General features: G+C 42.5%; 1 protein-coding gene across 2 annotated transcripts in view; it reads left to right on the top strand.

The window, feature by feature from the left end:
- Positions 1–553: 553 nt before the first annotated feature.
- AMBRA1 (autophagy and beclin 1 regulator 1) overlaps positions 554–16036 on the top strand; it is a 135159-nt gene continuing 119676 nt past the window's right edge. For both annotated transcript variants that reach the window (XM_026849788.1, XM_026849787.1), the window contains exons 1-7: positions 554–725; positions 8814–9068; positions 9324–9382; positions 10117–10300; positions 10974–11146; positions 11915–11981; positions 12562–14021. In XM_026849788.1, the coding sequence (XP_026705589.1) occupies positions 8934–9068; positions 9324–9382; positions 10117–10300; positions 10974–11146; positions 11915–11981; positions 12562–14021 (2078 nt within the window). In that variant the 5' untranslated portion in view covers positions 554–725; positions 8814–8933. The remainder of the gene's footprint in view (positions 726–8813; positions 9069–9323; positions 9383–10116; positions 10301–10973; positions 11147–11914; positions 11982–12561; positions 14022–16036) is intronic.

Raw genomic sequence — 16036 nt, 5'->3', positions numbered from 1 at the left:
GTTAGGTATTTGAATATTCACTCTTTTTTGTGTGTGTCATCATTTGTTACAAAACTTCTGGAAAGTAACTTTAGTGTCTCTTATGCCCTGGTTAGCAAGCTAACTGAATTCAAGGCTTTTACAAAGTTGTTGTTGATGTTAACACTTACTAGTATGGATAGCATTGAGGTACTTCCACCCCCCACCCCCCCCTTACTGAGTTTGTATTATTGGAGACCTAATAAAGAGCATAGTGCATGTTAATAGTTAGCTTGCGTGTTTTATGTTAGTAGCCCTGCACTAGCCTAGTAAGGAGGGTGATTGGAACCAAGCATTAATGAGGTGAGGGCAAAAGTATTGTGGTTTTCAAAAGCAAATAACAAGGTGATGTGCAGTGGAGGAGGATGAATATTAGAAATATTTTGATTGAAGGTTGTTAAATGATGTAGTTGATTAGTGAAAGACTTGTTGATTGGGTTGCTTAAAACAAGAGGAGACCTACTTGTCTGCCTCTCAGGATTCAACGTTGGTTGTTAAGAACTCCGTCTAGGATTGTTGTCTAATAACTGTTTGTTGTCTCCAGTTTTTGTAAACTGTTTGTTGAAGGCGTGCAGGATGATTAGGTGCCAGGCCTGAGCGTGGAGAGAGTCATCTTAATCTGTGTACTCGCACAGCTCTGCTTCGGATGTTCTCAGTGAGGTCTTTTGGGCTGTATTGGCAGGGTGATTCCTGCTGCCCTCTTCCCCGTATGTAGCACTAATTATCGACCTTGAGCAGTGTAGAATTGCTGAGAGGAGTCTCTGACCCGTGTTTTGGACCCTTCCCCCACTCTCTTTATTTTTCTTCCACAGTCTCAGTCCAAGGCCAGGAAGGGAAAGGGTGTCAAGAACTGGCTGTGTTTCTTTGTTCAGAGTCTAAATCGTCTTTGTCTCCCACCTCTTCTTTGATACATCTGTGCGTGAAGACTTCAGCTTCTGTGTAGATCACTTTTGCTTTTTGGCTTGTTACCTTATTTAATTATTTCCATGTGAGCAGGAAATTATATGAACTACATTTTTTTAAAGCATGTTCTCGCTTCCAGTTGCTTTTACTTTACTGCATAGATAAGGTGCACATGCCTTAAATGAAGCCTTGAATGCATAAAATATTTTGTCTTCATCTCGTGGATACTTGGTTCTGCTTCTGATACTCTCTCATGTTGGTGCTCCCAGGTTTCTCTTGCATGTCTGATGTCACTAGGGGGCACTGGGTTGTGGCTCTTGAACTTGAGGAACCTTAATGTGATTTTAATGTAAATACTGTGATTTTTTTGAATTGAAAATTCCTTTACTTCCCTGTCTAAATGAGAGTAGTTCTCTTAAGGGGTTAATCCGAATTCTATGTAGCCCTATTTGTATCAATATATTGCTCTAGTGCTCTTTTCTCTGTCATTTCCTGCTGTGTACAGTGCTTGGCAAAGGATGCCATGGTCTGAGTGTGGAATTGGAGAAGCCAACTCTGAATCTTCCGGATCTCAGTTCTACTGTTGGACTTACCTTACAGCTTTGTGAAATTATATTTATTCTCTTTCTGTCTTCTGGACTGGAACTAATAGTGCTTTTCTCAAGACTTCGTTGTGTGGAAATTGTAATAATAGTCATGAAAGTCCTCCGTATTCTCATTGGTAAATGAAGCTGTCGGACCCCAGACACAGCTGATTGCTTATTTTTATTACTTCCCTTTTTGTATTTACCGTTCCTTTTCTGACGTTTAGGGGCTGATATCTTCAAGTTTCTCTTCTACTTCCTCATCACTTTTCTGCAAATAACTAGCAATTTAATGTACTGACTGAAAAGTTCTTTTAAGAGTATCATAGCTCATTTAATCTAGACCAGGAAGACAAATTAAGATTCTAATGGCAATCAGCTCCCTGTTGCAGTCATACAGGATCATGGAATGACAATGTACTATTGACATCTTTGTAATGTAATTGAATTTCCTGAGCTGTTTGTAGTTTCAATTTAAAACACAGCATTGAATTTTTCAGTCATGACGCACTAATACAAGTTATTTTTCTTTAGGAATCCTGTTCTGTTTTATGTGGAAGCGCTTAGAGCTGTGGATGCAACTTAGAGCAGTGTATCTAGTGCATCGGCAGAAGATGTGCTTTGGAATGACTTTTCAAATTTCTCTGGCCTTAATCAAGGGAAAACTTCAGCTTACAGAATAATACTTTGGGGAATATCTTAAGAACTTTGAAGTCTAAAACCAGGGCCATATAATGAAAATGCCTTCATGGTATTAGTTTTGGACTCTGTTACATTGTTGCATCAGAAACTTTCTCTCTTTCCTCCTAAGGCTTTTTTTAGTGTGGGTTTTTTTTTTCCATATTTAGGGGCACTTAGTTGAAGATTGGCTCTGTGCTCCTGTGTCAAGAAGCTGCATGATTCAAGTCTCTTAAATTAAGCTGGTTTTTGTTCTTTAAAAGCATGGTCAAGGATGCAGAAGTAGAAACATGCATTCTAGTTTTGCTTTTTTCATTGTTTTGGTTAATCATGTTTAAGATAAATGTTTGTTATACCTCTGTGGACTATTTTTGTTTGAGGGTTAGCCTTGTTTAAAGGTTTCTGTGCAATGTAACTTTATTTCCAATTTTCTGTTCATTTAGATATCGCTGCAAGATAACTTGAAGTTGTCTCGCTACAGAATGTTTTCTGGGTTTTGTTTTTGTTTTTAACACAGGGAGAGCTAGAACCTCTGAGAATGGTCATAAAGCTCATATGAAAGTACTACAAATGAAGACAAATCATGTTGTTTGAGGAAAATTTAAATAAGTAGCTGGTCAGCTACATTGTCAGAAATTCATGTGGCCTTGTCACTTAATACTGAACCTAGTCTTGTTCCTCCAAACATGTGTCTTAAGTTTTGATCCGTGGAACTATTCTGGGTATGAGTCATGTCACCCTTTTTTTACTGATTTTGTTGTTGTTATAGCATTGTTCAAATTCCAGTGCTACATAGTTCGATTACTTACCAAACTAGGACTCTCTGAGTTGTCTTGTTTGTTTAGCTGAGTTGATGCTGTGCAAAGAGGGCAAAGCAGCTTTTTTGTTTTGGTTTTGCATAAACTTTAAAAAATCTTGCTCAGTCTTTCAGTGGATACATGAAAAAGATAAGCAGGAATGGCAGGACACTTGGTATGAATTAAATCCAATATTTTTAATAAAACTGCTAGTGGAATTCAGGTCTTCTATCTGGAATAGCATTTCTGGGGCTTCTTATGTGGTATTGTTTTGCACAGTTTAGGAAGATGTTGGCAGCATAATCTCTGTATTGAAGTGGGGCGGAGGGGGGGGGAACTTGGAGTGTAAACATGGAAGGGAACTTGAAAGTTGCTGGAGCTGTGTGATTGTTCACATAAATTCCAAATGATGTTTTAGGCATCTGGTTCATTCTTGGAGATCTATTTGTGGGTCTCAGAACCAGGTTTTACTGCTTTATCAATGAAGGTCCTGTAAAAGGAGAGGCCGTGTAGTCTAGTCGTGAGCAAGATGATTTCTGACTGTCTGCAGTAAGGAGGATGTTTTCTTCTTTGCTCTGTTGAGCTTCTGAAAGACATAGGGGTCTTGATAAAGCAATTTGCCTCAAAATTAAACTGTGTAAAATACAAGGGAAACTCATCTGTATTTTCTACAAATAGGAAATATGGGGGAAAATAGCAGGTCTTGTGACTCCAGCCTACATGAGGATCGCTGGCAGTGAAGATAAAGCATTTGGGCTGTAGTGTGGTGTACGCTGTTTTTATGCCTTTCTGATGGTCTTACGATTGTTCTTGGAAAACCCACCCACATGTACAATAGTGGGAATGATGAATTCTTATTAAAATTTATTAAATGCAATAAAAATACTCTTGAACTGTTATATCTTGCTGATCTTCAAAGCCTGAGATGCTGCAGTTTAATTTGGAATAAATGAAATGGCATGCTTTATTGTTAGTGCTGGACACTTTGCTTAAGAATAGACATTTTGAAAACAGAAGTTACTGGCTCATGAGATAGGCAGGCCCATGGCCAGAGCTGGGACAGTTTAGAGTACTAATAATCTATTTCTCTTCTTTCCTAGAGACAAGTTTTCTTGTGTTTTTGCGGGTCAGTGACGTGCCTCATTGTTCACAACAGTTTTGGTTTTGTTTTGTTGTTTGGTGTGGTTTTTTTTTCCCCCCATCTGTGTTCTTTTAGTACAAAGTATACTGCTTGCACTGGCCTGTATACTATGTGGATCATATCCATTTTACAGTCAATGCATTGTGGAAGTCTTTAAATTGACAAAGGGACTTTGAGACAGAAACCACCAGCACATGCTTTTCTCCTCTCTGGTCTTTTCTACAGAAGCTTATACATGCTTTGTCTCTGTGGATCCCAGATTACAAAGCTAGAGACAGCTTTTATATTTCACTTAATGTTGCCTCTTTCTTCATCAGTCACTTGAGACCTCTTTGGGCAGCAAAATCGTCTGAAGTTATTTGGACATTTGTATCTTTTGGATAGAACTCTCATTATAAACAGCATTTACTGATTGCAGCTTTTTTCTTTTATTTTTTAAACACTGGTAGAGCTGTTTACACTGTTTCTGTATGCAGACATCAGGAAAGGCTTTTAGTGTTGGGCTCAGCACTCAACCCAGAAGTTCTCTGGAGTGGTAATAGATTTGTAGTCTAAGAGCTGAAGGCTGTATGAAATAACCTTTTTTCCCCAATGGAGAATTGAATAACACGAGGTAGTACTCCAGTATTATTCTTTGTATCAAAGCCAGCTGTGCTTATAGAATGGTGGTACTGAAATCTCCACAAAATTAATAAAGCCAAAGATGTTGGGGTGTGGGGTGGGGCATGTTCAGAGATGGGACCATCATCTCTGTAAAGTGCTCGTTTCTAATTGAAATGGTAAACTACTGCATAATGCATAAAATATCTTGACATCCTTTCTATATGGAGATTTGAATCTGCTTCTTTTTATTCCTCTTCTCTCCCTACCTTTTGTGTCAGTCTACCACTATGAAGTATTACCAATTTGCTGCTTCGCTTTGGTTTTCTAGAGGTTCAGAATTTGTAAAAATGACAATTACGAGTGAGCTTATATTGCTCTGAGGCTGGGAATTCTTAAGGTTTCTTCAAGGACAGCTGGTGCAGAGCAAGTAAAAGGCTTGGGGTTGGGCTGTGTAATGCTCTTTCCAAAACTGTAAACAGCCCAGCATGCTGTCCTGAAATGCCCTGAAGGGAGAAAACTGTTAAGAAAACAAAACTGCCAATTATAGAAAAATTTCTTGACTCTCCACTTTTAGAATTTCTATGGTGCCCTGGACCACATCCAGGGCATCAGCTAATCTTCCAGTTGCTGGACTCCACTTTTGGTCATCCCGATTACAAAAAAAAAAAAAAAAAAAAAAAAAAAAAAAAAAAGGTAAAAAAACCCAACCCAACAACAAGAAGAAAACAGAATAATGCCAATCCCTGATCAGTTCTTTGTTTTGGTGGTCAGCTGTTCATCACCTGAGATAGCATGAGTATTTGTAGTAGAAGTTGTCACTGAATCAGTCCACCGCTTGCCTGGACAGGTTTGATATGGTGAGATGAAAGTTTTCTTTATGCTGAGGCCTGAGAAGTAGTTTGAAACTCGCTGTCTTTCATTTAAACTTTATTAGTCAGATTGCTACTGAGTAGCTATGAATATGGTTGGTACTTCTATGGTTTATCTGCTAATGGTATTTAATAACATGCTGTCATTATTTGACCTCTCTGAGCAAACTGTTTGGAGTTGGTGGGTAACCTTACTAGATTGGAGAAGGAACTGGCTTTTTTTTTAAAAAAAACCAACAACCCCCCCCCAAAAAAAAACCACAAACAAACAAACAAAAAACCAAAAAAAACTCAACCCAAAAACCCACCACTGAACCCCAAAAAACAAACCAAAAGTGAACATATGATCCAGTAAGGTTAAAGGTTTCTTGCTGAAGTGAGCAAAGGTAATGTCCATGTGTACGCTGCATCTGTTTCTCCATTTGAAGGCTCTAACTTTCTTTGCCAATCTAAAGTGTTGCCTCAATGTGTCACCAGCTAGTGGAGAGCAGTTACTGTATTCAGGCTAATTCAGATAAAGGAGTAAACTTTCCCCTTATGAGTCATGGATAAAGATTGGCCCCCAAAGGAATCCAGTGTAACACTGGAATGCCAGCCCCACTCAAGAAGGATGCATTTAGAGTTTTCTGAAGAGATCCCAGCTTTTAAAAATGTTGGGCATTTGAGCCCTGAGTTTCTTTTTTTGTTTTCCTTTCAAATGAGATAAAGAGGTGAGTCACAGGAAGCTGAAAAAACGAGGGACGGTCCCTGAGGGAAAAACATCGAGTTCAGACGTGCTCAGGAGGCTCACATATGAAGTGTTGTTACAGCTAAATTAGTTCAAGAAATTAGTACACATCTGCAAAGATTTAGATAAACTGTCTTGAGGTAGGTACTTGATTTTATATCGTGAAGATGGCTTGGTCTTTCAGTAAAGTGTGAATACAAGAGGTTTGCTAGCTGCAGTTTTAGGTGTTATCTGTTCCTTTATTTTACAGTATGTAAACTTGCCTGTGGCATAAATAAAGAAGTTTGTTAAACATCTTGATTTCCATGTTGCTATTGTACCTCAGGGACTACTAGTCCTTCAGATAGGACTGAAATGTTCCCAAGTTGTCAGAGCTTGTTCTTTCTCATGAGTAATTGTGTTATCTTGCTTGTAAATTATCGGGATCTCTTAAGTTATTTAGGTTGTTTGTTCTTTACAGCTATTGAAAAGCTATTCCAAAGCTTAATATTTGACATCTCTTCAAACTTCCAGCTTATTCCAGCTCCAAGTCTGATCTTCCACTTTTGTCCGGTTTATATGTTTATTCTTGGATTGTTGTAGTCCTTGCTCCTTGAATGCACCCATATAGAATATTCAGCTGCTGTTTTCAGAATTTTACTAGATGAAGCTAGATTTATAGTTTCCTCCTGTAAAGTAGACCTTTGATTGCCTGTATGGTTCTGAGCTGGCCTTCCCCTCCGTGCTGCTTATGAATCCAGTCATTTCTGAACATGGGTGACTGGGGCTGTTGGCAGAATCCTGATGAGGATTTATTAGCATTTAGCGAAAAAAGATTTTTGGTTTAGCGATTCCTGTATTATACTGTGCTTTTGGCTGTATCTACTCCAGTTATCCTTGTTCTAGCTTTTCTGGGTCTGGGCTTTTTTAATCTGTACAGTTGCTTTTAAGAATCTGCTTTGCAGCGTGACATCTTTAGTTTTTGCATTGCTTTCCAGTAAGGCTTTTATTTTGTAGAATAATTCCTACCTAATGTTTGGCTGACTTTCACAGGTTCTTGAAAGAAGGCTTATTTTACACTGTGAAGTTCAGCTTCTCTAAAATAGATGATTCCCATGCTGTTCACATTAAGCATCAGGGAATTTCCAGCTAGCTTGAATTTCTTTGTGGTGAATTTCTTTTCTAGGAAGATGGATGCCTTTACTTGTTCATCACTTCAGTGTCCTTTATTGTACTTTTTACAAATGAAAACTGGTCTGCTTTATTAGAACTCATTTTCTTGGCTTATCTCTTCAGACAACTCCTCCCTGTAAGCAGCAGCTGTCTTAAATCATCTACTCAGGAGATTTTTTTTTTAGGGAGAGTGGGAGGAAAGAAAGGTTTGCTAACGGCCGTTCTGAGTTCTGTCATTTAACAATTCATCTCCTCTTGTGTACATGAACCTTTCTTCCCTGTATGTGTTTTGCTTTTTGAAGTTGCCACTTCCTTCTCTATTGAATATTGATGCTTTTGTTCAGTGTAACATGAACCGAGGAGGATTTATCTTTAGATCTTCGTGTTCTGAAGAGATGACAGAGTAGTATGTGCGCTCTGCTGGGATCAAAAGGTAATAGCGTTGCAGCAGTGTTTCTTGGTCTCTGTATTCTAAATAAAGTTCTTGTTTCTGGAGAGCTTTTGGTGGCAAACTCCAATGTATGAGACCATTCAAAAGCTGTGTAACTTAGTTGTTATTAGGGTCGCTGGTTTTAGTTATTTCAGGAATTAATGTTTTTTTTCTAGAAAATGGGTATTAGTAGCTCAAAGTGTATTAAAAGCATTAATCTTTGTCATTGCTCATTACTTGGGTGAACTGTTGTTCTAAGAGCAATGTAGTTGGAAAGATAATGTGCAGACAGGTGAAATGAATCATCTTAGTGGAGTTGGCCAAGATGCCACTGCAGTGTAAGGTTTTGGTCCGATACATGGTTGTTTTCATACATTGTAAGCTATTGTGGTAGAGTTGGAAGTAACTTGGACTTGTGGGCTATCAATTGTCTGACCTTTGCAGTGATAATAATTACTATTACTGAAATTTGAGTAACTCCCCAGAAACTCCTCTGTCATATTGTCAGTTTTTAATACTATTCCTCTAGCTGTTAGTCACCCTTCCCAGATAGGACCTAAATCTTCAAGGTGTAAAGACTGTCTCTTCATAAATCTTTCTTTCTTTATTATATATGACAAGAGATGGAGGGAAGGAAGAGAGTTTCAAGGACAATCTTCTATTCTCTTTAGGTGTGGTGTGCCTAGGGCATGTGTACAAGGAAAGCGCTGGATGCTTTCAAAAACCTTTCAAAGTAATCCTTTGCTGCAGAAATGTCAAAATTGGGCTTCGATAATGGAAGAAGGTAGCAAAGGCTGCAGGAGAGAATTTTTTTTTTTCTCTTAAATCTAGTCTTTTGGGATTTAAAGCTCTTACTTCATCTAGATGACAAGGTAAAAGCTGCCTGCCTTATCATTCTGTTCTTTTTCTAGGTTTCCATGAAGATAAACAATTGAAATGTGGATAGCCTATTTGTAGCTTGGTGGTGGTCGTCATCTGGAGCCTGCTGGTGTCTCCTCCCAGTAGTTGGTGTACATTGGCTGCTGAGAGCCATGAAGGTTGTACCAGAGAAGAATGCTGTCCGCATCCTGTGGGGTAGGGAACGGGGTACCCAAGCCTTGGGTGCTCAACGGCTCCTGCAGGAGTTGGTGGAGGATAAAACTCGATGGATGAAGTGGGAGGGCAAGGTAAGGTCGTGGGATAGAGGTGCATAGCTTGATCTTGGAGTGGGGGAAGGGAGGCAGGGATTTGAAATAAATTGTTTCATGATTGTACATTTGATGTGTTACACTTGATATGCTCTCTGGCTCTGTTCAGTTCCTGCAGTGATGTGATACTAGATATGTTCCTGCAGCGTGTTCCCCTTGTTGTCTGTGTGGCTTACAGTTAAAAGTATGATCATATGACACTTGCAACACTTCCTGCTTTGTTGGCTTTTTCAGAAAGTTGAGTTACCAGACAGTCCACGCTCCACCTTCTTGCTGGCGTTTAGTCCAGACAGGTAATTAACTCCCAGTTCGTGTCCTGTTTCAGCAGTCTCCTTGCACTTACAAAAGTAATGGAGACTTGTGCCTGTTGACTTGTCCAGTCCTGAATACCTGAGTGAAACTTCTGGTTCCTGATGTGCATGGATGGAACGTGTGCACCTTCCTAATCTCACAGCTTCGAGTATAGTTGGTGGTTAATTTCTGAGGTACCCAAGCAATGCGTAGTTCTAAAGAAATAGGATCTGTGTGGCCACCATGGGATTTCATAAGGAACTTGGGGGAGTAAAGGCTATTGTAGCACACCATGCCAAGTGATGTGGCCCAGCCACTGGGATATCTAGGACTAAAGAACAGAGCAGAATGATATGTGTACTGGAAGAAGAAATGGAGGTGGGATCTCCCTTAATGTCACTTGAATTGACAGTGGTTGAGGTGGTGTGAAGAACTGGGAATGTTTATTTGCCCCAAACTGTCACTCAGGAGTTCTTTCTGAGCTGCACCTTCACTCTGACTTTCAAGGTCGAGTTTGTGCTTGCAGATCAGATGAGCTCCTGTTTGCATGGACCCTGAAATATGGCTACAGGAAGCTTTGTGGCCATTGGTGAAACAGTAGCCTCTCACCCTTTGAGCTCTGTGTGAGAGCTGCTGGGTTAGGCATGAACAGACCCTGTCCAGATGAAGCTAACCATGGTCTGGTTTTGCTGTGCTCTTCTCATGCTAATGTTTGTCTTATCTTCTGCGTTCCCAGGACCCTAATGGCTTCCACACATGTGAACCACAACATCTACATCACAGAAGTGAAAACGGGCAAGTGTGTTCACTCTTTGGTTGGACATCGCCGCACTCCCTGGTGTGTCACCTTTCATCCCACCATCCCAGGCCTCATTGCTTCAGGATGCTTAGATGGGGAGGTTAGAATTTGGGATTTACACGTAAGTCTTTCCTGAAACATATGTGCCTTTGGTATTTGGTGGGTGGGGACTTTTTCTGTCTGAGTTTGTTTCCCAAATGTTGCCTGGTAAGAGAGCTGTTTGGAAGCTTTGCTGGGACCTGTCTCTAAAAGCATAGAACAGATCATAGCCCCATCCTCTTCTGTCTAGAGAGGAGGTGACAGATTTTTCATTCAGTCCTGCCAGGTAGGTCATGCTCCTTAGCTGTGCCTGTTTATTGGATTAGAGTGGTACAGATAATTCTGCAGAACTTTGTGCAAGGTGCCTGTTTAGCTTATGTGAAAGATGTGCCATTTTTCTTTCCACTGAGCATATCTGGATTCTTCGTTAGAGAAGCTGCTGCTCTGCCAGTTCTACCTAGTCTGGTGTTTGGCACAGAGACAAAACATACTTACATGGTCTTTTGAAATGCAACATTTTTACAGGCTGCTTGAAAGACTCTTACCTGCAAAAATACATCTGTGGTCATTGTTGCAAGCAGTGTGATGTTCTAGACATGTCATGTGACCTCACATAAGAGCAGCTGCTGTTGTTGCCAAGAAAGTGTGTCACTTCCATGTTGTAAACAGAGTCTTGGAGAGGTGGCATGTGCATGGAAACCTAATGATCTCGGATTTTGTGATAAATTGCTTGTGATTCTTGACTCCTTGTTCAGGGTGGAAGCGAGAGCTGGTTCACAGATAGCAACAATGCCATTGCATCGCTTGCTTTTCATCCTACGGCTCAGCTCTTGCTGATTGCTACTGCCAATGAGATACATTTCTGGGACTGGAGTCGTCGGGAGCCTTTTGCAGTGGTGAAAACGGCTAGTGAAATGGAGCGGGTCAGGTGAGTTCCTGCTTCTGGGTGAAGAGAACATTTGTATGTGAAAAATGATCAGATTTGGGGAATGTGGGGTGTTCCTTTGGGATGCTTCACCCTCTGCCTTGAGGCAGCGGAGAGAAGTGTTGCTTGCAGCTCCTTGACTCAGATGGTAGAAAACCAGTTCTGTGGGCAGGAAAAAAAGCAATTGGAAATAATACATCAGCTTGGTGGTTCATATTTGGAATCGACGTGTGCCCAATAAATGCCCAGAATCTACTTCATGTTCATTTTCAAGCTCAGTAATTAAACTTGTCAGCCATAAGGATGAGAGAACCCAGAAGCTGCTGGAAGAGAGTACTGAGCTATTACTTTGGTGTGGTTATAGAGGAAACTGCATTGCTGGAAACTTGATGCCTCCTTTTGAGCAATTTAAAATAAGACAGTTATTGAAGTCTATCCCTTTGTAACAAATTCCAATTTGTAATATATACGTACATACTCCTTAATATTTTCTGGCTATTTCAGTTGATACAACAGTACTTGCTTCCAGCTTTTAACTTCTTTATAGTGTTGTTGTGGACTATAAAATAGCTGCAGTCTTCAGCTAGATAAGTATGTTTTCTTCTTAATGCATAAACTTTTTGACATCCTTCAGAAGATGATGGTGGTAATGTAGCAATGTTCTTACTGCAAATATTTCATGTGTAGTTTTCTTCCCTGCTGTGTCCAACTTCCTGTGTCAGTGTGGGATGTGAGCTGATGATTGATATGCTGGCTCTGCTTTTGTTTTAGGCTGGTACGGTTTGATCCCTTGGGACACTACTTGCTCACAGCAATCGTTAACCCTTCTAACCAGCAGGTAAGGGGCATGTCAGTACCTGTATTGACTGGCTAATTACAAGATGCTCTACATACATTGACCCTAGTCTGTTCCTGAGCAGCCTTGTGCTTTTCTGAAAACCTGAAGTCCTAAGCCGGGTTTTGTCTCTCCTTAATTGGTCCCAAGAATGTTCCCGTGTTATGTGCAGGGCTATTAGAGCTCTCCGATGTGTGTTTGTTTTGCCCTCACTGTCTCATTAGTGATGGGACAGATGTCCCAGTGGCCTTGCTCTTTCAGTTCTGTTGTGACATTCTGCTGGATTTGAAGCTATGCGAGGTATTAACAATGCTCCCCACAGCTGCTGACCCTCAGATGCTGATGCTTCTGTTCGTATGAACAGTGTATTGTCAAAGCTCAGCAGACTGTAGGAAGAGGTTGTCTGGATCCACAAAATGAACTTTGAAATTCTCTCAGCTGGTTTCCTGCGAGTCAAGGCCTCTAGGAAGGGACTTCCCGCAACCTTTCATCTGTCTGGGGTGGTAGCTGACTTTCTGCTGTTTATCTGGAGGTACGGGATTTTGCTGTGAGGTGGCTGACCTCTGATCACTTCCCTCTGCAGAGCGATGAGGAAGTAGAAATCTCCGTGGACAGCACCGAGATGCCACATTATCGCCAGCGTGCTATCCTTCCGTCTCAGCCTGTGAGGCGCACGCCCCTCCTCCACAACTTCCTGCATATGTTGTCCTCCCGCTCCTCCGGCATACAGGTGGGAGAGCAAAACAGTGTTCAAGACTCTGCTACCCCATCCCCTCCACCGCCTCCACCACCACCACCTCTGCCTCCAGCCAGTGAGAACACAAGGGCATCTGTCTATAACAGGCTCCGGGAGCGTGTCAGCTATCCCACAGCAGAGTGCTGCCAGCACCTGGGGATGTTGTGCCTTTGCAGCCGATGCTCTAGTGCAAGACTTCCTTCTTCTCTCTTCCCACACCAGGAAAACGCACCCTCCACGTCTTCGGGGGCCACTGGCACTTCCTTCTCCTCTGTGCAGACAGAGCCTTATCAACCCCCAGAGCAGGCATCCGTAGCGCAGGAGGAGCAGGGGATACTTAACAGGCCCTCTGCTTTCAGCACGGTTCAGAGCAGCACTGCTGGCAACACCCTGCGCAACCTTAGCCTGGGCCCCACGCGGCGGTCCCTCAGCGGGCCCTTAGCGGGCCACCAGTCCCGCTACCAACAGTCTGCGAGAGAGATGGCTTCGAGCTTAGGCGGGTCTGACTGGTCCAGGACAGTGCTGAACATGAGCTCTCGGTCAGAGCTGGAAGCCATGCCTCCCCCTAGGACCAGTGCCTCCTCCGTCAGCTTGCTGTCGGTGCTGAGGCAGCAGGAGGGAGGTTCCCAGGCATCGGTCTATACCTCTGCAACAGAAGGGAGGGGCTTTCTGGCCCCAGGGTCTGAGGTGGACAGTGGTAGTAATGCTGGCCCGAGCAATCCGGCCAGCATCCGTAATGAGCTCCAGTGTGATTTGAGGCGATTCTTCCTGGAATATGACCGGCTTCAGGAGTTAGATCAGGGGATTGGTGGGGAGCCCAGCCAGTCGCAACAGGCTCAAGAAATGCTCAACAACAACATTGAGCCTGATCGGCCGGGTCCCTCCCATCAGCAGACTCCACACAGCAGTGAAAACAATTCCAATTTGTCCCGGGGTCACCTGAACCGCTGTCGCGCTTGTCATAACCTGCTGACCTTTAACAATGACACGCTGCGCTGGGAAAGAAGCACGCCTAGCTACACACCAGGGCAGGTCCAAAGCACGTTTGAGGGTGTGCCTCCAAATACCAGCCAGGTGCAGCCTGCAGAGAGAACCGAGGGCAGAGCTCCTGCCTCTAGCAGGCTGCAGCTGGGCAGCTCTTCCACCCCGCAGGAGGAGAGGACCGTGGGAGTGGTCTTTAACCAGGAGACGGGGCACTGGGAAAGAGTTTACAGCCAGTCGGCTTCAAGCAGACCTGGGAATGTATCACAGGAGGCCTTAAACCAGGAAATGCCTGAGGAAAGCTCAGAGGAGGATTCACTCAGGAGGTAAGATAAATGCTCGGCCTTCCTCCTCTATTTTTTCTTAAACCTTTCCCAGCTAGTCTGACTTTCTCAGTATTTTCAGAGTTAAAAACCTTTTCTCATGTGGTCGTGTGCCATTTATGTAGATGAAAATAGAGACATTGCAGTGATGTCTTTTATAGCTGCCATTGTCATGCTGCAGATAGGTTCTGGAGATTGTAAGGACAGAGACCAGGCCTATCAATAAGAAGGGAGGATGATAGTATAGACAGGCAAAAGGATGGACTCTGGAAGCAGATCTCTGGGGTGAACTGTGCTCCTGGTGTTTCCTAGACATTACAGAAGCTGGGAACACGGGATGAGCTATGCTGTCTTTTGTGCCCTGTACCACACGTGTCCTGCACACAGAGAATCTGCCCAGGGTAGGCATGGAAAGTTGGACAGAGTTAGTGAGAATTGCTTTCTTGAGTGCTGTGTCTTGTTGAGGTTGTAGTTGTTAAGTTGGAAGGGTTAACAATCATTTCCTTAGTGTTGCCATACAGGGCAAAAGGGGGGGGAAAAAAAAGTAAAAGCTCTGTGTCAGTGGTTTGGGCATATACCATACTTGTGAGCGTTTGGCCAAACCCATGCAGTTTGCTTGCCTTTGATAAAAACGTAAGTTTTGAAAGGGGCTCCCGTTGACCTTGAATCTAGGGTAAGCTGGTTGGGGGTATGCTGATCACTGAAAAGTCTAGGCTCTGCTGTACTCTTTTTTTTTTTTTTTTAAGGAGGTAGTTCTTTTTTGGAACGATTTTTTTTTTTCTTTTTTATACTTCAGATGTGTTACAAGGAACAGAATAAGCCAAATCAAACTAGCACCAGGAAGGACCTGTGCTTTGTGTGACAGTGTCTCCACTGCCTTGTATAGATGATTCAGCTACATTGGTACTTTGGATAGGGTTTCCCTACTGGGTTTCAGTTTGGCATCCTCTCTGTCAAGAGACTTGTGCTCTTGTCAGAAGAAAGGTCCAGTCTTGCTCTTTCTCAGAAATGGATGCTTTGTGCCATAGGAAAGCAAAGTTTTCAGGTTAGATGCAGATGTAACTGACTGAGGAGGCTTTGTACACAGGAGTGCCTGAGGAAAGGGAATTCTTTTCTTCTTCCTGCAGATAAGCTGATTATACTCGGGCTGGAACAGTGGCTGCTTTTTTTGTTGCTGTAGTTGCATAGAAAATAAGCGGTGGTGGTCATGAAATTATTCATCTGCTTCTAAGTCCTTGCCCCAGTTTTCTTTATAGCCTGCCATAATGAGAGTCTCAAGCTGATTACATGGTAACTACTTCTTTCTTGGGCCTCAATTTACCTGCCTTTAATTTAAATCAGATATCCTCTAGTCCCCTATTAAAGGGCAGAGAGGTGAGAAGGAGCTGACAAATTTAGCTTTAAAATGGCACTTTAAGTCTTGCATTATCTTTCTTTTGAAATAACTGTACATGCTCATATCATCTCCACCGTGTAGCTTTGTTCCATGGGCCAAGTCAAGTCACTGTAGTGTCAGACATAACAGGGGCGAGTAACCTTTTTATTGATCAAGCGATTTGCACATAATTGAACCATGAGGTGTGATGGGATCTGGAGATGTGATCTTTTCCCTGGGAGCTGCAGAATTTAAAAATGCCCTGAGGCATGTAACTCAGTCCATCTCAGCATGCGGGAGCGGGATGAGTTGCTGCCTAACAGCTGGGAGTCCTGTGACTAAATCTCTGGGTCACTTTGCCTGTTGCCTATGGTGGTTGCTGCTGCCTGCCCAGTGGCTGTAGCATCTGTGCAGCGTTAGTTGCCTACCTGGTCGTCTGTGCAAACAGGTGCTTTTTGCCGAGATGTTAATTTATAGTGTGTAGTTTGATGTGTGACTTTATTTCCAGAGGAATTCCTAGAAGACGAAAACTTCAGTGAAACCCTTTTGGCAGAGGTTGCTGAGGAGCTCATAGGAACTCTTGTTTTCCCAGTCTCCTGCTTCTGTTGTTAGGGTTTTCTGCTTCCCTTCTAACTGAAGTCAA

This window comes from Athene cunicularia (genome assembly GCF_003259725.1).
Source record: "Athene cunicularia isolate RWA chromosome 5 unlocalized genomic scaffold, athCun1 chr5_part1, whole genome shotgun sequence".
Lineage (NCBI taxonomy): Eukaryota > Metazoa > Chordata > Aves > Strigiformes > Strigidae > Athene > Athene cunicularia.
Note: the sequence above shows the minus strand (reverse complement) of the source record. Positions and strands in the feature narration are given on the sequence as shown.